The 21,809-nt window shown below is 38.8% G+C and overlaps 2 protein-coding genes, 1 long non-coding RNA gene and 1 other non-coding gene across 8 annotated transcripts in view; 2 read left to right on the top strand and 2 right to left on the bottom strand.

Moving 5' to 3' along the window:
* The window catches only part of LOC106748585 (protein crumbs), a 31,492-nt gene extending 24,593 nt beyond the window's left edge, over positions 1-6,899 (bottom strand). For all 4 annotated transcript variants that reach the window (XM_014627258.1, XM_014627260.1, XM_014627259.1 and 1 more), the window contains exon 1: positions 6,289-6,899. In XM_014627258.1, coding sequence (XP_014482744.1) covers positions 6,289-6,313 — 25 coding nt within the window. In that variant the 5' untranslated portion in view covers positions 6,314-6,899. The remainder of the gene's footprint in view (positions 1-6,288) is intronic.
* Positions 2,174-5,535, top strand: LOC106748586. The gene is made up of 4 exons (XR_001374771.1): positions 2,174-2,377; positions 2,663-2,956; positions 3,224-3,447; positions 5,167-5,535. It is a non-coding gene; the product is annotated as an uncharacterized LOC106748586 (long non-coding RNA).
* Positions 6,900-7,534: 635 nt separating the features above from the next.
* Positions 7,535-7,606, bottom strand: Trnah-gug. The gene has a single exon. It is a non-coding gene; the product is annotated as a tRNA-His (tRNA).
* Positions 7,607-12,422: 4,816 nt separating this feature from the next.
* Positions 12,423-20,068, top strand: LOC106748584 (probable serine/threonine-protein kinase pXi). 2 transcript variants are annotated; one of them, XM_014627257.1, is made up of 6 exons: positions 12,423-12,637; positions 13,568-14,611; positions 14,875-15,049; positions 15,123-15,416; positions 15,477-15,719; positions 16,659-20,068. In XM_014627257.1, the coding sequence occupies exons 2-6, from the start codon at positions 13,569-13,571 to the stop codon at positions 18,306-18,308; spliced, it is 3,405 nt and encodes a 1,134-aa protein (XP_014482743.1). In that variant the 5' UTR covers positions 12,423-12,637; position 13,568; the 3' UTR covers positions 18,309-20,068. The 2 variants fall into 2 exon arrangements, with proteins under 2 accessions (XP_014482743.1, XP_014482741.1); XM_014627255.1 differs by having other exon boundaries at positions 16,656-20,068.
* Positions 20,069-21,809: the final 1,741 nt, after the last annotated feature.

Below are 21,809 nucleotides of genomic sequence, written 5' to 3'. Positions count from 1 at the left end.
GATTTACTTCCAAGATTTTGTATTTGGCTGCTATCTTTTATCTCTCGAAGAAGATAATAATTTTAGAGAAAAAGGCATTCGAATTTATGAGTATTAAAAGGCATACTAATTTATATGGTTACAGATAAATGTTATGCCGCGAAATGTTTTCTATGGATATATTCCGTAAGTGCTTCAGAAAACTAAGATGTTCCCAGGATAATCACGGAAAGAGGAAGGGCATATGGCCCTCCGTGTGGCGCCAGAAAACCCTCGGCTCGGCTCTCAGGATTCTCATAATGAAAGATATCTCACAGAATCAGAAGACCCCACTTCGATTTTGACAGTGAACAGATTAGCCCGAATCTTCGATTCCATTTCTTACACTCTTCCCGATAGGAGAGTCGATGAGAAATACATTTAGCGGCGAGATAACGCTATTTAATTAGTAATAATCTTAATTGCCGATTCATTATCTTTGATAGAACGAACGAAACAACAAAATAATATATTCGAATACAAAAAATTAAGTAGTCTAATAACAGATTAATCATGATTGATATACTAATATCAAGTGTACGATATGTTGGCGAGCCGTATTTAAATCTGTCCCTCATTTTACTTAATACGAATACAAGTCAGAAACATTCTTTTACTCGATAATAATGATAATAATATTAAAGAAGCTACCTCTTCCGCAAATATGTCGTGTATATATTATAACGCAGCTGAGTCATTCGCGACCAATCCACGCGCTATAATTCTTACATGCTTTGATACACGAATACGTAATGAATATTTCCGTTACACAAACTGTGCTGAAATACTTTATGCGAATATGGCAAATGTCTTGAGATAATAAATTAAAATCGAGAAATCCTTTATTATATCGTTATATTTTTTATTTTCCTTATTTTTTATTTTTTTATTTTCCTCGCAAATTTGCGCGCTGCAAATTATTACTCTTCCATCTGCTTTCCTATTTTTGTATATCACCGAAAATGCAGAGTCGAATACAAAAGGTTCATAATAAATGAACAAAACTGATTTTATCAAGATGGATTGAACAAAAACGTCTCGTTCTTTACAAACAAAAAATCACAGAAAGAGAGAATAAATAACGAATCAGTCGATTTTATTCTCTCATGTTATGTAGGACCGATAATTAACGCGACAAAAGCCAAACACATGCAAAACATGTATATACGTAGGGAATGCGTTGCGCCTCAACGCTTGCGAAAAAATACTCGACCGTGGAATGCGCCAGCAATATATACGCGTATGAATTTTCGATGTCGCAGGGAGTCGCATTTATGGTATCGTGCTAACGTTAAATAAAATCGCGAATTCTTGTCTCGCACTCGCCATTGTCTATTGCTCGTATTGGCTAAATTGCGTTTCAGCATCGAATCAGTTAGGAAGATTCGCGCGAGAATGTACCTCGTTGGAAAACCAGATTGACGTAAGATATTTACGTAAAGGAAACCATAAATGACGATTGATGATGTTAACAGAATATACCGATAGTCAAGAACCATAGCATTGTGTAAAGTAGAAGGAGTGGAAAAAGAATGAGAGAGAGAGAGAGAGAGAGAAAGAAAGGCGGGGGAAGGGGGGGGGGGGAGAAATCTAAGAAGCTAAACAAATTAATTAATTGTTGAGTTCAGAAAGTAATCATGCTTCAAATTGTTTTTTTTTATCGAGATGGAAAATAAATGAGGAAACTAATCCCTTCCTAATTTTTTTTAAGAAGAAATCGTATTCTTTATATTATTTAATTTCAGAAAAGTCGTTCACAATCACATTAATGGAAAGTACTTTGAAAATAGTTCTCTATGTTTCAGTTACATACTTTAGTTTCTAGAAAATGATGGATCATTACAATCTTTACAAATTTACCATGAGACAAATTTACAATAAAGTTGCAAAAATATAATCTACTCTTAGTAGCACTCGTGACCGACACTAATACAAACGTTGGTTTGTGGATTGATTTCCGGTTGAAAATTTCCGGCAGGAAATTGATTATCTAAAGATTCTGAAGCGTCCTGAAGGATGACGAACATAGACGTGCTAATTTATGTTGAATTCTGGTGAATATGAAAATAGTCTCAATGGAGCACGTCAGGATTACCTTTCGTTTATTTTGAGAGTCCTACGGAGTTTGACGTAAAACGGGCGATTTGCGCCGAAAATAACACGTCTCGTCGTTCAGCCGGTTTCGCGAAGAGGAGACAATTACGTATTTAACAGTCGCGTTTTATCGCATGTCTCGCGTGTGCGATACGTATATATCGGGAAAGTTCACTCTTATCTCGCGAAGCTCGCAAAATACATCCATCGATGCGCACACTGCGGAATAAAGGAGCTTGCGGAAATTAGGTAACGCGTGATTAAGGTAATCAGGTAATGATTTGCGTCACCAACGCATGAAGCGGCATATGCTTTTCGTGGAATTTCATACTAATCCTTTCTTGAAAAAAATTAGGCTTTCAAATGATTACGGATCATAATTATTCGATGCAAAATTATATTCATCAAGGAGAGTGATCCGAAAACGCATAATTTGAAAACGCGCAATTCTTCGATAAAATCTAAAACAAAATTCGACGATGAAAAACCCCATACGTCGTAAAAAATCTCGTTTCCTGTCTGAAATTCTCACGATTCTGAAATTTTCCAGCGAAACCGTAATGCTGTATCTATAATACAAGGTGCGGGCGGCTCTTCTTTCGCTTACGATGTGAAACGAAAAACGGTTAACGGCGGTTTCGTCCAGCAGGTAGCAACGAACGTCTACGCTTCTCTACCTTCAGAAGTGTGTGTGTGTGTGTGTGTGTGTGTGTGTGTGTGTGTGTGTGCGCGTGCATGCGTGCGTGCATACGTGCGTGCGTGCGTGCGTGTCGTTCAAAGCACGCACCTGAGCGTGAAGCAAGGGACTCGTGTTGATGCGGCTTCCACCTGCGCTCAACTCCAGGTATATTTCGATAGCTCAGCATAGAAAAATTCTAACTGGAGAAACAAGTATACACACTCTTTCGAATTAAGAATAAGTTGAAATGTTTTCATGTAATTTTTCTGAGACGTATTATTTATACAACTAATATCAATTAATTATGAAATTAATATATTTTGAGGAGTATTGTGTAACAAATAAACAACTGCGAAATTTGTCCAACAGATCAAATGAAACAAGACAGTGAAAATTTTTCACAATAAATTAATGATGTTACTTTAAACTTAGTGATTTCAGAAAAATAAAACGATAATAAAATAAGAGGAGGAAGGTAGTTATGTAGAGATAAGTGCAGAGAGATTCTTTGGAGCTACACACGCGAAGCTTACATCGCATCTAATGCACTCTTGTTGTCCTTTGAACTGGCGCGTCGCATGTCGTCGATCTAATCACCGAACTTTCAAGAGGCGGAGATTGCACGCGGACCGTCGCTTCTACGATAATTGCACCTGGTAATTAAATGTTTTTTTTTATTCCGCAAAAAAGCCTCTTATAGAGACGGCTCGTTCTACGACGTCGCGAACGCGATATTACAATGAGATTTTGAGCGATCGATATCCTGCACGTCAGGTATGTGGGACCACGCGATTCGCCCTGCAGACTCCGCAATCGGAGATTTCAAAACTAATGGTGGTTTAAGTTAAGTAAATCAATATATGACATCAATATATTTAATGATGATTTTATATTGTTTCAAAAGTTTAATCCGACAAATTTTGCGATGTCTAATTTTGTGACGAATATGCCAGTATGTATGATATTGTTCCATACCCGCGTGGCATAAAATGTGATAAAGAATAAATAAAACAGTAGGATAATAAAAACGCAGGAATATTAGAACAATGATACGACGACTCGTGTTGATGCGGCTTCTATCTGCGCTCGACTTCAGGTATATTTCGACTCGGGCTACTGTTGCTTTTGATTATATCGCAGGATTCATTGCGAGGATTGATATCAGACATGATGTGCGTCACGATTACATTTTGCGTCGCACACAATCACAGTCTTTCATTGTCATGTATACGATGCAGTAGGAAACGACTAACTGTTTTGTCCTCGTTTGTTAAAAATTTCATTATTCGCGTTACGTTATAACTACTCTCTCTCTCTCTCTATGTTTTCCCCTCCTTCGCTACTGTTATAGATCTTTTGTCGTGCACACGAGTGCAAATTTGAAAAATGTAATTAAAAGACATTTGTATTATGGCAAATTCAACAAATTTTATATATATAGAATAATTAAAAGTATGTATATAAAAATCGATACATTTTAACTAATTTGAAAATCGTATACAAAATATGTTATATAAAGATGTTTTGCGTGCGACTAAAAGTTGGTAAAATTATAGTTTAAAATTTCGTTATAATGCGCTAAGAAGAGACTTTCCCTTATCATGCCATCTAGTATTGAACTCACTCGCAGGAGATTTCAATAGTTTCGTTATCACGTTGCATACACGCGATACAAGTTACGAACAAAAAGAGGATGAAAAATTAGGCAGTGTCTACATCTGGATTACATTTTTCCAAAGTAGCAAAATAAATGTCTCCAATGTTAATCGTCTGCTCTCGGCACACATAAATTTATAGATATAAGCCTAATTTTGATCAGTCGAAACGAATTCCATTTCTTCAACGTTCTTACTTGTTTTTTTTGTTCTTATTTTACATTCTACCTAATTTCGGTTCCACATTTATTCTTTTTAATGATTAGCAACCGGAAATTTAGCGCGCTGCTCAATTATTTCCGTGTCATTAACTGACGGTACGATCCGCCCAATGGATTTTACTTATGCATTTGACGAGTGCTGTGATCAAATTGGTGATGGTCTGTTGACATTTCGTCGTTATTCAGAGGATATATTTTTGAGCCAATTTCATTTCTCAGATACGTTATTCACTCAGTTCTTGAGATATCTCCTGAGATCCTAAACAGAAATAAACAACAAGAATATGAAAAAATTATTGGTATATTAGTGAATATTGGTATACTATTGGTATACTATTGAAAAACAATAATTGACCAGACTACTGGTATACTATTGAAAAACAATAGTTTTACCAGTTTTACCAATAATTTTTTTCATATAATCGTAGTTTTTTTCACACATCTTATAGCGATATTTTCGGATACTATCATCTTTTTACTCATTATTATCACTTCGCAGGTGCATATCAAATGTTATCGGCAAAAACATAGGCAGAAACAGGACGTCAAAAGCCACAAGCCTCTTTGTCAGTCGCAGAAACGCCAGACTACGCCTCGAAATACGCGTAACGATACAGCTTTTCGGCTGTATAGCGGCTGAATAGTATAGCGTTAACGCTCATGAGCGTCTATAACAGTATCAGTCGATGGATGGACCATCAAGTGTGCAGAAGCATGGACTCCCCCGCTTGCTACAATTGTCCAGATTCATTCGTAAATTACTTAATGAAACGTTTGTGCGGCTCTGAATCGATTCGGCCGATCTTTTGTATATATATACATAAATTTAACGAACCAAGAATATCGATCGCAATTTTCTTAATTTAGCCGACTTGCCCCTAGTTTTACAATCTCCGATTAACCAACCGATTAAATATTTCAACGTGATTAATTCTTATCAATTCTGCTTAACGACAAATGCAATTAATCAATTCCAATGAAATAATCAACCGATTAAGTTAATCGGAGATTATAAAACCGGCCCTTAGCAATTTCAACGTTCCTCACTCGCAAATACTCAAATTATACCAGAGATTTAACGACCGATCATAACTCTATATAAATTGCTATACAATCCTACATTAGTTTCGCGTTCCAGAAAAATTAAGAATATTTGTATCAGATGCATTGCGTACCATACCGCATAGTGAGTGAAAAATTGTCGCGAATGAAGAAGACCATTTTGATGATTTGTAGCATCAACTTAACTTCCTATAGATTGTTACATCGCGATTCATTATAGTTTTTTTACGGTCGATCTCGCATCCACGATTCATCGCGGAAGTTATCGTTAATCAACGCGAGTCAACGATCAATCGCTGGATCTCGCATCTTGATACGTTTTTACACGTCGGAATTTGCGATGTAAATCATGATTTTCTGCGATTATTGACATTTTTCGATTCCATAACATTTTTCGTTACGACCATAAAAATGTATCTCATGTCAAAGCGATCGAAAGATTCTACGCAATTATACCTACCGAGTAGAAGTAGGAAGCACAACTTCGTACGATCGGACGCTCGCGGGGCCCGACGACGCGCTTAGCGATGGCGACTTGACTCAGGGGGGCCTGACTCACCTGCCACGACGTGTTGCGGCCGCATTTTCCGTCACGTTGTACGCACGGTGGTCCCCTTCGTCCTCTCACGCAGTTGGCATCCTGTGCACACTGATTTTTCTTTCTTCCGTTTGCTTCGTTCGTACCGTCGAGTAAGATTCTTTGCAAAGTTCTTTCTTGTTCTCCTTTCCTCTTCTCTCTTCTCCACTCCTCTCCTCTCCTCTCCTCCCCTATGAGCCACTCTTTCACCTCTTACACCCGCGCGACCACGACCGATGACGAACGCGCGCCAAACGAGACTGCGAGTTGTACCGTCGCCACCCGGAGAACGCTGCTCCTTCCTCGTCCATCCCCCACTCAAGCAGTACTGTGTATTCACCTGGTGACCATAGTTACCTGCTTACCTGCCTGTTTACGTAGCGGATACAAGCAGAAGAGTAAAGTTGTGATACTTTTTCCGCAACCAAATTTCCAGAATATCATAAAACTTTTGTTCATTCAATATTAAACTCATAGAAGATATTAAAGTCACCTTTACGTCCGGTACGTTGCCGTCATTTGTAATCATCTCTCCATCCGTTGCTTCTTCCATTTCTTGTTCGTGACTCATAACTGGATGGTAAAGACGAACTGCAGAGAGGCGAACATAGTAATACTGAATAACACGTGTTTTATGTAAACTGTCGTGTACAACTAAAATGAAAAACATTGAGTTCAATAATATCTGTTATATATTGCAAAAACATATCAACTGTTACTCTATAATGATGTGTGGTGTATCCTCTACTTACATAATCCTATATAATCATAATTCTATACCATCTAGAATAGTGTCTGAAATATGAAAGCTAAACATATATATATATTAATAGAATAATTATTTTACGCATAAAAAAATTTGTTTACACGTGTATCCAACTTTTGTATACATATTTATGTGTTACGTTCAAGCATACAAAGAATACCCCCGCAACATAAATTGTAGATATCTTTTATTCGAAAAACTTTTCTTATTCCCGATTTTTTAATTCTCATTTAAATTCATGCTTTTTTAAATTCATGCTGCACATTTGAAACTGAATATAAATGCTTCTATAAAACTATATAAAAGTAAAATAAAATGCTTGACAAAACATTTTCTATACGTCTCTCTGTGTACGGATAATTCCATTTTACTTTTTCATCTTTTACAGTCTAAATTATTGCGTCGGAAAATTGTGAGAAAAAAAGAAAACCTCTACCGTGACAATGCCACACTATCGGACATTGCCGTGACCAGGATTCGAACCTGGGTTACTACGGCCACAACGTAGGGTCCTAACCACTAGACGATCACGGCTACAAGAGGACTTGTGCAATTTTGTCGTGAAATTAATGTTCTCTCAATGTAGAATTTTCATTCTAATTATTCTATCTCTATATACGCATGATTATTATTTAATATAACTATTTAATATAATTAAACTTACTTAACTAAACTTACTTATATAACTAAACTTACTTAATATAACTATATATGAACTTTTTTACGGCATACACATACAGATTTTGACATACACGAGCCTGCTGGCACGTATATATTACAGATGAGTAATGTTAAAAGAACGGAAAATGTCCGGAAAATGAACGGACGTTCAAATAATAATAAAATTATTAAAATTATTAACTTTATGATAATTTATATATCTTAAATATATCGATAATAATCTATTACAGTTCACTTATTAATTGTTTCATTATTTAATTTCCTATAATAGTTATATATAATAATATTTATTAGCGGTTATATAGGCTAGGATACAATAATATACATATCGCATTGTAAGAAACAACGTGGTAATTAAACAATCTTTCGTCATTACAATATGTGTTTCTTAATTTTAGAACGGTGAATAATGTTACTAAAGAAGGAAATATCGTCTGATCTATTATATATCGTTAAACATCATACTATTTAATAATGAAAGATACTTCAATTTATCGCTGAATCGTATCATTTAAAAATAAAAGTTCATTGAACTTGCCGTTGAGGTTGCGTTCAAAAACCTCACTTAAGTTTAAAAACCTGCACCCGTCGAACTCGCACCGTTCATAAAGCGGGATCTATAATGAGAATTTAAGCTCTAAGCCTTAAGAAATTGATCAATCATAGTCGAATTTGAAGCGAATAATTTGTTTACACGTGTAAACGAATAATCGACTGTAATTGGTTAATTTCTTAAGACTTAGAGCTTAAATTCTCATTGTAAACCTTGTTTAAGGCCAAATTTATCGTCACTTCTATCATCTTTTGAGTGGTCTATAATAGGCAAGAATATATTCATAAGAAGTAAGAATAAGAAATTGACCAATCATATTCGAATATAAAGAGAATAATCAACTATAATTGGTTAATTTCAAACCTTTATTTTTCATAAACATACTTCTACTGCCCATTGTAGACCACGTTTTAGAGTACGTAAACCTAAAGAAATATATTGATTGGTTGGTCAACTTTTTGCTGCTTAAGTCTTATGTCCACAGGACGCAGTAACGCTTGCCGCGCGAAGGAAATGCCGTAGCCAATCAACACGTCATTTTTCGATAAGAACTAGAAGTTTATTGGCTACCCCCCGAACTTCCGCCGCGTGCCAAACGTTTTCGCGTCCTGTGGGCAGAAGCCATTACTGCTTATGGCAATCTATGTATGACCTCAGGTCTACAATAGGTTTTAAGCCTTAAGAAATTGACCAATCATAATCGAATATGAAAAGAATAATTGAATGTGATTGCTCAATTTCTCAAGGCTTAGGGCTTAGAGCATCTATTGTATACTGAGACTGAAGATTTATAGAGCAGAAACTGTCGACTACCAAAGCGAGTTCTGATTGGCTTCTGCCTTTTTGCCTTTTCTGTCAAAGTGTGAATTCTCCCTTAGACTTAAGCAATAAGGAAATTAACCAATCAATCAGTATATTTCTGTAAGTTTATGTATTCCAAAAAATAATAGAATTGGCGTTTGGCCTTAAACAGAAGTAACTAGATTTCAAACAGTTGAAATCCCTAGTTACAAGCAATGTGAATCCTTCATCGATGCCTGTTGTAAATATTATATAAAAGCTGATAACAGCATGTCGTCTGCTCCACTGAGGATTTAATATGGCTGATTTAGACCGCGTTCGATTTGAGCCATACATGACTGTGTTCAGAAATCTTTTTCGACGGATCAAGTAACAATTAATTGTCCAATCAAGATAGAAAGAGCAAAGAATTTTTTATCATGATTGGTTAATAAACGCTACTCTATTTGTCGAGTAGGATTTCTAAACGCACCCCATGCTGTAAGCATTGATCACTACATAACATACTAGGAGTAGTGGCGTAGTGGGAGCCATGGCCTGTAAGCAGATCTGTAAGACTATAGCCGACCGGACAAAACGGTGATATATGCTACAAGATAAGTTATATGATACAAGCGACGTGATACATACTTGTATCAATGTTAAACCTTGTTGAATTTTGAACAAAAACAGCGGCGAATGGAAGTTGCTCAGGAGTCACTAAATGAAGTCAACGACGATGCAGAATTACTGAAACGTGTTATAACAGGTGGCGAAACATGGGTTCACGGATATGACGTCGAAACTAAGGCTCAATCGTCCCAGTGGAGGCATTCTGGCTCTCCAAGACCGAAAAAGGCTCGACAAGTGCGGTCGAACGTGAAGGTTATGCTCACTTTGTTCTTAGATTTTAATGGCATAGTGCATCATGAATTCTTGCCACGAGGTCAAACGGTCAATAAGGAGTGCTACCTACAAGTTCAACGCCGTTTGCGTGAAGCAATCCGAAAAAAACGCCCGGATTTGTGGAAAAACAATTCATGGTTTTTGCACCACGATAATGCACCTGCTCACACTTCATTGCTTGTTCGTGAATTTTTGGCCAAAAACAATACTGTAACGATGCCCCAGTTTCTATATTCGCCAGACATGGCTCCGTGTGACTTTTTCCTATTTCCAAAAATAAGGAGAACCTTAAAGGGCCGTCGTTTTACAAGCATAGATGACATTAAAAGCGCATCGCTGAAAGAGCTAAAGGCTATCCCAAAGATCGAGTTTGAGAAGTGTTTCGAGGATTGGAAGAAGCGCTGGTACAAGTGCATAATATCTAATGGGGACTATTTTGAAGGCGACAACATTAATGTAGACGAATAAAAAAATTTTTTTTTCAAAAAACGAAAATTCCCGTTATTTTCTAAACACACCTTGTATTTCTAAAATATTCATGAGATGTCTCAACGATGTGTAAAATACTTTCTTTTGATTAATAATATTACAAATATTTCTTTTTTATTTATAATGAGAAACTAACCGTAACCCCCATTCATAAATCCCGGTCTACAATAGGTATTTTAAGCCTTAAGTTTTAAGAAATTGACTAATCACAATTAATTATTCTCCTCACATTCGACTGTGATTGGTCAATTTCTTAAGACTAAAAGCTTAAAGTACTTATTGTAGATCAGGACTAAATCCTGGTCTACAATAATGTTGGTCCACAATAGGTATTTTAAACCTTAAATCTTAAGAAATTGACTAATTACCATTGATTATTCTTCTATAATTCGGTTGTGATTGGTCAATTTCCTAAGGCTTAAGGCTTAAAATATTTATTGTAGACCTGGACTGATATGTCAGCTGAAATTACTCTACACAGAGAATCAGCTACGGACCTAACACTCCCGATTTTGATTGCTGATTGGCCGTTGTCGGCCAATCCACAAGCGAGACTCTACTTGCGTTTCTCTTATTATTTACGTTCAAAATACACACAAAAAGAGAGAAAAATATATTCCCTCACCGTAGTTATGAAGTAGAACTTCTCTTTCACCCTGGCCATATAGTAGTAGTATTACCATATATGTAATACTACAATACTATATGGCCAGGATGAGAGAGAAATCTTGTTTCATAACCACAATGCAGGCATATATTTTCCTCTCTCTGTGTATTTTGAATGTCTTACGCATGCATCGGATTGAGGTCTCCGCTAATAAAAAATAAAATATATTTTAACATATATGTGTGTGTATATATATATATATATATATATATAATCTTCCGTCTTCGCTTCTGAGACGGCTCCCTTTTAAGCACGTGTCAGACTACGGATTAGGATTGAGATTGGATTGAAATTTGATTAATCAGAGCAAAATTCACTAAACTTACATTATTATAGGCAATATAGAACAACTGGCTATATAGTAATATTACATATATGAATATTACATATGGCAGAAACACATTAAAGGTGCATTCGAGGAGACGCCATTTAATGCTACCGCGTTATCCTATCCTTGTTGTATATGTGAAGAGTAATAAAGATAGAATGACGCGGTAGCGTTTAATAGCGTTTCCTCGAACACATCCTAAGTAATATTTAATTGACTAATCAGAACAAAATAAACTAAGATTTCTTCATCATGATCGGCCAATTTGATGTTACTTATCTTTATGGCTTCTACCCACAGTGCGCTTGCCGCGCGACAGAATTTCGAGCAGTGACCAATCAACATATTGTTTTTCGGTAGAGCTAGAAGTTTATTGGTTACCGCACGAACTTACGTCACGCGACAAGAAGTGACGCGGTAGCCAATAAATTTTTAATTTTCGTGGAAAAACGTTTGATTAGCTACCGCGTCGTTTCTTGTCGCGCGACAAGCGTTGCCGCGTCCTGTGGGCAGAAGCCAATAGTCCTAGTCTATAATAGATACTTTAAGCCTTAAGAAATTGACTAATCACAATCGAATTATGGAAGAATAATCAATTGTGATTGGTCGATTTCTTAAAGCTTAGAGCTTAAATTCTCATTGTAGATCCCGCTATAAGTGCGAATTTCCCCTCCCCCTGCCCCGCTTTAAGTAGGAAAGAACCTCGACTGTATATTAAAGTTACTAGAAATTAATGAAAAATTACTAGCACTAGCATTTACTTTCAAGTAGTCTGGCTCAGCGATGAAATGAACAGATTGAGATACTTCAATCATCAGTCATACAATGAAGGAATGTAAGATAGACTTTTCAAGATACGACAATTGATAAAATTGGCAAAGATGGAAAAGATAATCCATCTCCTTTAACAAAAAAGGAATCAGAGATCGATTCGTCAATTCAACATCTATCGGTCCATCGCATATCGTATTCGGCCGCACCCGGCGAGCTTCGCGTCTCTCCGCGCGTTCCCACTACCGCTGGTAGTGGCCGCCTAAGCCGTCGAGAGCGAAAATGTTAATTCGCTGCTACTGGTGATTCACGCTGTCACGCGTCGATTGTCTGTTCATCCCGTCCCACCGAGAGACGATCGACGAGCCTCGGTTCTACTCAAGCAGATGAGTGAGTGACTGCGTTCGCTTTTCGCGAATCATATTACCATCAGCAATCGATATCAATGAATTGGTAGCGACGATCAAGGATCAGGTTAAATAAATAATTGGTCTGTTTTTTTACAGCTGCACTGCTGAACTGGTGCAATAAGTTGAAGTGAAAAAATATATACTTGTCTTACTTCAACTTATTGCACTAGTTCAGTAATGCAGCTATAAAAAACATTGGATTGAAATTTGAGTCCGCATCGAGACATTCTGTTGTCGTTGTCGACATGGCATTTTCTTTAGTTTTTTTTCCACAAATCACAACCTTAAACCTTAGGATCGTCAGTACTGCGTTTTAAAATTAGTGTTTTTCGTCTAGTCATATACTCGTAGTAACACCTGAGCCGATTGGAATTTTGCGAGTGTCCAGGTAAAATTTCGCTTCCGCCGCACCTATCGAGTACACTTTCTAAAGCGTGACTCATACTGATGAGAGAGAGAGAGAGAGAGAGAAGGGGGAGAGAGAGAGAGAGAAAGAGAAAATAAAAATATTAAAGTACAATTCCACTAAGTCCGTCTAGTTGTGCAGTGGCAAGGGTCCGTAGGGCAATCATTTATGCGGATGTGTTGGTAAATATTAAAGAAAACAATTTCGTATGTGATATATTTTGAATCACATAAAAACTGATTCTGTTGGAGAAAGAAAGTATCACTTATACAAGGCTGTTCGAAGACTGTACCATGTGCAGTCATATTTATACACAGTTGTGTCGACAATTAGTGAAAATTTAAACAAAAGTGTAAAGACAATATGGTTACAAACACTGACCGTTCATTTAACCTGAAATCTATGCCCCCTAATGGTCGACTTGATGCATCGAACTCTGATTTAGTCGCTAGTTAGATATTAAACGATAATCATATATATTTCTATAATAACATATTTTTACAGAATGATGGAAGAACCATTGAGTCAAGACGCTTCGCCTGCCAGCGATGGTAATTTCTCAGCGGTTGGTGGTGATCTCAACTCATCCAGTACCATAGTTAGCCTGGATGAGAGAATACTAGACATCACGTCGCGACACACTTTGAATGTCCTACGGACACCGTTGACTAAAAAGGCCAAGCGCGTCCGCTTCTTTCGCAATGGCGACAAATATTACACTGGTGTAGTAATGGCGGTGACACCTGAACGATATCGCAGTTTCGATAGCCTCGCGTCCGACCTAACGCGTGCCTTAGTATCCAGTGTGACCTTGCCGAATGGTGTTCGCGCCATTTATACAATGGACGGTCGCAAAGTGCAGAGCGTGAGCGATCTGGAAGATGGTAAATGCTACGTGGTATCTGGTCAAGGTGAAATCTTCAAGAAGGTGGAATACTCGTCATCCAAGGTCAGACGCGGCAGCTCCCTGTCGGGGCTGCCGCAGTCACCGGCAGCTGGTATTAGTAGTAGTACCGGTAGGCAGACCAGCGCGATCCCGCTGTGCGTCAAGGCACGCATAGTGACGCTGATTCGCCATGGTACCAAGCCGCGCAAGGTTCTACGACTGTTGCTCAACAAACGTAATGCGCCTAGTCTTGAACATGCAATGGAGGCGATCACGGAGGCTGTGAAGCTCGATTCTGGAGCGGTGAGAAAGGTTTACACGTTGTCGGGTCAGCAGATCACCTCGCTCGAGCAGTTCTTCGAGAACGACGACATTTTCGTGGCGTACGGCCCGGAGAAGTCCGCCCAAGAAGACTTCGAGCTGGACTTTGAGGAGACCAAATGCGTGCAGAGCTTCCGACGATGTCTCTGGAGTTCCAAGCGTCAGAGCGGCCCGATGCCGAGGATGCCGAGAAAGTCTGGCAAGAAGACGCTCACCACACCGCAAGTCAGGACCCCCAGTCCGTCGTCCTCGATATTACCGCAACCGTTGAGGCTGCACTACGCCGTGGGTCATATCATCGGTGAAGGGAACTTTGCCGTCGTTAGGCATTGTATTCACAAGTGAGTATCGGAACAGACTAACGATAAGAAGGGGCAGAATTTGTAATGAGAGCTAGCTAAGGAATAGAGATGAAAATGCTGGATCAACCGATAGATTATTCCCAACGTTGATAGTTCTCAGACTGTGTACGAAAAAAACCGAGGTTGTCTGTTTGACGAGAATACATACATGTCGTTGTTAATAATGAATATGTATTGAACCCTCTTCCCAAAGTTATTCGAATTATATCGAACAATGCGAAACGTAACGATGTTACTTTCAGGTCTACCGGTGCGGAATACGCTATAAAAATCGTGGACATGTATAGGTGTCAAGGCAAGGAGATGTTGGCGAGCGAAGTGGCGATCCTGAGGCAAGTTTGCCATCCAAATATAATCAGTTTGATCGCGGAACAGGAGACCGCTAATCAATTGTTTTTAGTTATGGAACTCGTAAAGGTGCGTCACAACTGCAATATATATATAGCAAGAAACGCACAAATGATTCGAAAGATTTTATTTCGTTTCATAGGGCGGAGATTTGTTCGATGCGATCGCAGCTGCGACAAAATTCTCAGAAGTGGAAGCAAGTGTGATGATCGGTCACCTCACGTCCGCCCTGGCTTATCTGCACTCGCATCATATTGTTCATCGTGACGTGAAACCCGAGAACCTTCTGGTCGAGATGGACGGCAGTCACGTTAAGTGCTTGAAACTGGGCGATTTCGGACTCGCGCAGATAGTTCGAGAGCCTCTATACACCGTCTGCGGTACACCAACTTACGTAGCCCCGGAAATTCTCGCAGAAACCGGATACGGCTTGAAGGTACGCAATATATCGATCTTCATCAAAACTTTTATTTAAGATCAATTATCATTCTTTCAGATCGACGTATGGGCGGCTGGAGTAATCCTATATATCCTTTTGTGCGGCTTTCCGCCGTTCGTCTCACCGGAGAACGAACAGGAAGAGCTATTTGAACGTATTCTGAGCGGACAGTATGAGTTCACATCGCCATATTGGGACACGATATCCGACTCTGCGAAGCAGCTCATCTCGAATATGCTGCAGGCGCAGCCCGAGCTTCGTTTCAGCGCCGAAGACGTGCTGGATCATCCGTGGCTCGCGGTAACTGTCACTGATAACATACGATTATTGTATCACAATTTGGAAGGATCTTTCGGGTCCCAATCTCACCACAATCCAGCATGGCTTGACTCTTTCTTTCACTCACTATAACCGACGCAGCGCGCGATTTAATGTTTTCCCCTCTCGTCTACATGCTCACACGTTCGCTATCGAATTTATTATTTTGGGCACGCTATAAGGCTCTAGAGTGGGTGTTGCGTCTAGAATGTCGATAATGGATAAAGGAAGGGAAGGGGTTTAACGAACGTCAAATTTATTAATTAATTGACTAGTCGTCGAATTTTCCAATTTTTTTTTATATACCCATAGAGTTCTAGATGGAGAAGCGACATGTGCGGTATATCAAGAGCCGCCATCTTGTTTCTCCGCATGATAATAGTAGTCTACACTGCTGAACTGATGCAATGAGTTAGAGCGAGACAAAATAGAAAACGTCAAAGCAGGTTAGCTGCTCTAAGAAACTGGCTTATAGATTATAAAAAAGAAAGTAGGTTAATATAAAATGACACGTGAAGCATAGCTTGAGCGCTCACGGCACATATATTGAAATTGGCAGAAAAGTTAATTGACAAGCTGTGACGATAATTCATCCATAGATGGGAACAATATGGTGCTGAATCACGCGATTTAGCTAGCCAATCAGACAGCTTCCCTCAATGTCGCTTCTCTATTTATCTAGGACTATATACCCGATATAAGACAATTGTGTCCGATGACTTTTGTTTTGAGAGTTTGTCGTCGACGTTTCCTACGCTTTGCTCGCTGAATAGAATTTCCGTATCGAGCCGTAAATCGAGCGGAAACTCGCCTCTCCCGTCGTCAGCTTTGATCACAAACTACAGAAAGCTTTCGTAGTGGTTTGCTGTATCTGTAGCAGTGCTTTTTCTTTTCTTTTGCCCCGCCTCTGTATATCAGCAGAGCTTTCTAGGAGGCGAGCAGACCGCAGCATCAGCATCCACCGGCGCGGCGGAGCAACACCGGGATCAGCAGCGTAAGCCGATAAGACTAGCGACCTTTGAGTTCGACTTTAAGAAGCAGCGCGGCAACCGACAGGACTCGCCGAACACGGAGGCTGTTAGGACGAGCGCGAGGGCCGAATGGAAGCGAGACAGTGTTGCCGTCAAACCCCGAAATGAATCGTCGAAAGAGCGAGAAGACTGCGACGAGATCGATTTTGCCAATGGCAATCGCAGGGAAGAAGAGAAAGAAGTGGAAGAGATCGATGACGGCGATGATAACGATGATTTGATATTTCTCGATTCCGACTCGCTACAGGACATTCATAGTCTCAGCCGTTCGATGCACGATCTGATAAACAACCTGAACGAAAACAATACATCACGATGTCGTTTAACATCGCGCAGCGCCGCATCGTCATTCAACAGCATACCGGAGAATTTCAACTCGTCGCTGCGAGACGATGACTCGAAACTGGCGTACAATTATCACAGTAACTCGTCGATTCGTTGCGAGGAAGAGATTGCCGAGAATTGTCCGAAAACTCCCAGAAACTACCAGGGCGATAACGGAAACACATCAAAGACACCCAAATATTCCGACATTCAGTACGAAACTCCCAAGTTATCGTCCAACCGTTCTCTTGTTGACAGCAACGGAAGAAGATACAACCGGAAAAACCTGTTCGACGACTTCCGCAACAGCAATGTATCGGCCGCTGTCGTATCGACGTCCAGCGAAAGCAGCTTGTCCCATAGCTCAATCGGTGGTAACGACATTGAGACCTCCGATAGCTTTGTGAATATTCAGTTTGCGCGACTGGCGCACGATCAAAGATCGAACTCGACACAGAGCATGGAGTCGACCGACAGCTTCGAGAACGTGAGCTTCCGGTATGCTGGCAATGCCAACGACAATGGTCGTCTCTCAGCAGCGGATCAACCGATTCCTCCGAAACTCACGACGCACGGCAATTATCAGCAATCTGCCGCCAAGAAGCCGCAAACTCGAATCGTCACTCTCAACTCGACGTCGAGATCAGCCAAGCTGGACAATCAAACCGAGGGGAAGACTTGTGGCAATCCGAGAGTTCAGGAAATGAAATGCGCGAGGAACGAGCCAGTCAAGTTGCGACACGAGAGATACATAGGTAGAAAGAGTCAAGTAGACCCCAAGAACGCGGGCAAGAGTAAGAGATACAGCTGCTTTTCATCGTGTGCCGCCAAGAAGTCATTGGAGACGGTCGGTGACGACAAGGTGGTGACGCGCAAGTTTAACTCTACGGACGAGCTGAGAGAAGCCGCCGAGCGGCAGAAACCGATGGCGAGTAAGACGAAACGGTTCAGCCTATATTATACGCCGCAACCGTTAAGAAAGACCTATCTCGAAGGGGAGACCAGAGCTGGGAGGATCGCGTGCAAATCAACGGCTCGTGTCAATAAGTCCGTGACGGAAACGAGCAAAGACGACGAGGCAGAGAAAACGGAGAAGAGTCGGAAATCAATGGTGGACGCTTCGACGATCGCCAGCAGAAGCAAGTCTAGCCGACAGAACGTTCAAGTGCGGCCGAGTGTGGTGAACGCGAGTATAATCACGAGTAGGACAAAGTGATGATACGGTTGGCAATCGACGGGTTTATCGTATTTTGGGCTGTGCCGATCTTTAATCACCACTGGACAGGACGCTGGACGAGAGCGACAGAGTCCAATGGTGTGATCAAGCGCTTGAAATAACCGAAAAGGCAATTGTTGAGAGAGAGAGACCTTCCTTCTACTACATAATTCTGTGCGCGCGTTTGAGAAGCATATTACGTTGCATGAAGTTTTGATAAATTGCACGTGGAAGAATTATAGTAAGGTTAGCGAGAGAAGCGAGAGAAAGGGGAAAGGAGATTTATGAAATATATTTAATTCTTAAGAAAATATCTATTAAACTTATTACTTCGGATCCCCCTCTAGGTTCTCTCCAATTGCAAAGTCTGTTTTAAGATAACATAGAGCACTCAACACGCGGGACAAGACGGTACGAAGCCATTCTTTTAACTTGCGTATATTTTCATAGAAAATTTCCATTGCTGTTGCTGTGAAAATTGAATAACCGAGGAAGACCAAAGACGGTTAGTGGCTGAAACATTTTTAACGAACATAGTAATACCAGGTTAGAAGTTGTGCAAAAATTGTACTTTCCAGTATTATTTTATCGAGTTAATCGGAAGGATATTTTAGCAATTAATCCCGGTTGCAATCATCCTTTTCTAGAGAGAGAGAGAGAGAGAGAGAGAGAGAGCGAGCGAGCGAGCGATGCTAGTTTAGAGTTAGAATAAGAACACAGTTAACCGCGATCAACATTGACTGATGTTGATACAACCTGAATCGTCCTAAAATCATGTCGGCACTGTAAAAATTAAGTCGAATACGAGTGGTGATGATCGAAATTTGTTGAACATTTGGGCGAATTTCGAAATAAGAACAAAACATGCCAAATGCATTTAAGTAGGTTATTTTATATCAGATGTCTACGTAAGTCTAGATGTAGATGAAACGCAAAAATAGGTGAAAGAGTATTCAATCGACCCTTTCAACTTCGTGATGCGGAATAAGTTTTAATTAGATGCGTGTTGATGTACAAAACCAATCCAAGAGTTTATTTTTTAAAATCATTTTGAGTCCGTATTTCAAAAGGAAACAAAAATATAAATTCAACAGTATAATATGTGTGTGTGTTTAGATTTATTTGTGAAAAATTCAATTGTAACACGTCCTTTTATTTTAGACGCACATACATATACTTTATAATCTTTGTTAAATATGGTTTATCAAGACGATTTAGAAATAAGCTCACTAATATTATACGGAGGTTTTTTAGGACTTACAGTTATTTATTTATTCTGTTTGTACATTTTACGAAAGAAATTTGTTCTAGATAGAAGTAAGTTTTGCAATTTTAGACCGAAAGATTAGGATTTAAACCAAAAATTCCCTCGGAGAGTAGAATGTATGGTCGAAAGATTTAAATTAGTAGATAAGAGAATTAAATTTGATTTTCGATAGAATGCGAATGATTAACAATTGGCGATTAGCAATTAGTGATTAGCGATTAGCGATTAGCGATTAGCGATTGGAGACTTATCGAGACAAAGGGCGACAAATGGTATAATTCTGAGATGCCCCAGATAAACGCAGTGCATAATTAAATTTGCTCAAGGAAGGGCGAGAAAACAATTATTTTTATAAAAGTGCCGTCGAATTACGGAATCGTACAAGCAATAATAAAAGACGACGATAGAAATTGACGGAGAAGAGCACATACTGCGCAAGGAGAGAGACAGAGAGAGAGAGAGAGAGAGAGAGAGAGAGAGAGACGACTATTATTAAAATTATTTTTATAGATGTTTGTAAGATGAAGGCAAGAATTGAGTGTCAACTCGGTTAAGTCAAGGGGAATGCAATCATTTTCGTGCAATTAAAAATTTGAATAAAAGATGCATACAATGTATCAATTGTAGAAGTACAGTTATTCTTTTTTATTTTATTAGTAAAAATATACAGCTTCTTTATTTTTACGTCTTCTGCAAATCAAGAAATAATGACGAACACATACTATATGTTAAAAGAACACTGTATATATATTTATCGAAATATTTTTATCTATGAGTATCATGTTTAATTTTCTCTTTAGACTTTTTTAAATTTTCTCTCTATTGAAGCTCTAAAGAGAAGGAAAAGGGAGTGGTAATATAATATATAAATCTGTAAGTAAAAATTTGTAGAACATTAAATATCATAAGTTGTAGAGAATATTTTGAGGATATATAGATATATTAATAGATGAAGAATATTGGTACTTAAAATCTCGTTTAGTTCTCTTGACTCGATTTTATAAAAACAGAAAATTGTGGGACACATGTCGCGCCCTTTGTTGCTCGATTGTCGCTAATTTACGACCACTCTTGCTACAGCAGTTTTCCAACAGTTTTTGTAACGCAGTCGTGTGTGATGTATATCGACAAATCGTATGTACATAATCGTAACGATATAAGGCTCGATTACTCGTTAAACGATAAAAATAGCAGTGTTATTGTGATTCTTTCGCTCGTACGTTCGTTCATTCACTCGCACGTGTCGCAGGATTCCGATTTTTAGAATTTATTCGCGAATTTATATTAATATGCTAAATGATATAAGTATTTTTTGTTCATATTCTGTTGTTTTATGCCTTTAATATTGTAACAAGTACACCGCTCCGCGCAATTATGATAGGTTTCAAACGTGATTCACGCCAAATATTAAGATATATTGACTAGAGATATATTTATATTACACATTATATATCATATATTATAATTACTATACATATATACATATATAAATATAGGATTCACGCATGAAGGAAAACGTTATATAGATAAGGTAATTTTATTCTGTGTCTGTAAATTAGTTATATCTGTTTAATTTTGCAGTTCGTGACAATGGATTAAAAAGGTAAATGGTAGCGTACTTGAGCGTAATATTAATCACGTAAGATTATTTAATTCCGAGAAAAAGAGAACAAATTTGTGCGAATAAAATTAGTCAATTAATTTTCGCAATTCTTACGAGAAACACATTTCACTCACGAAACCGTTTATTCAAAACACGCGTGCATGCTTTGTGTATGTGCGTGCGTGCGTGCGTGCGTGCGTGTGTATGTCCTAAACGAATCTCGGTTCCCATGGTGTGCAAGTAAAACGGGTGAAACTGGGCAGAAAAGTCATGTATAATTGTGCAAAATTCGCGATGGTTAGTGGAAAATTAATTATTTTGTCTGAACTAATGAACACACGAGAAAGGGTAGGCCGTATATTGTACAAAGAAAAATAGTTTACTTCTTGTGATCTCCTAGCAACGATGAGCATCAACTGATTTTTAAAGGCGGAGTAATGCAGTAAGCAACGAGCGGCATGTGACACAGGGCTGTACGTCGAAAAGAAACGCGCCTCTCGCTATCAGTTGATACTCATCGTTATTAGGAGATCTTCAGAAATAAGCCATTTTTCTTTATAAAGAGTCTAGCCTATCCTTTCCTATGCGCTCATTAGTTCAGATAAAATAATTAATTATTTACTAACTATTG

Source organism: Dinoponera quadriceps, unplaced genomic scaffold (assembly GCF_001313825.1).
Source record: "Dinoponera quadriceps isolate SergipeBrazil2010 unplaced genomic scaffold, ASM131382v1 scaffold2791, whole genome shotgun sequence".
NCBI classification, from domain to species: domain Eukaryota; kingdom Metazoa; phylum Arthropoda; class Insecta; order Hymenoptera; family Formicidae; genus Dinoponera; species Dinoponera quadriceps.
The sequence above is the reverse complement of the archived record's forward strand: the minus strand, read 5'-3'. Positions and strand labels throughout refer to the sequence as shown.

Excerpts from the sequence above, each read along its gene's own strand:
- LOC106748584 (XM_014627255.1), top strand. The coding sequence starts at position 13,569 with ATGATGGAAGAACCATTGAGTCAAGACGCTTCGCCTGCCAGCGATGGT. Across the intron at positions 14,612-14,874 it reads GTTAGGCATTGTATTCACAA|GTCTACCGGTGCGGAATACG; the intron begins GTGAGTATCGGA and ends TGTTACTTTCAG. Across the intron at positions 15,417-15,476 it reads AAACCGGATACGGCTTGAAG|ATCGACGTATGGGCGGCTGG; the intron begins GTACGCAATATA and ends TCATTCTTTCAG.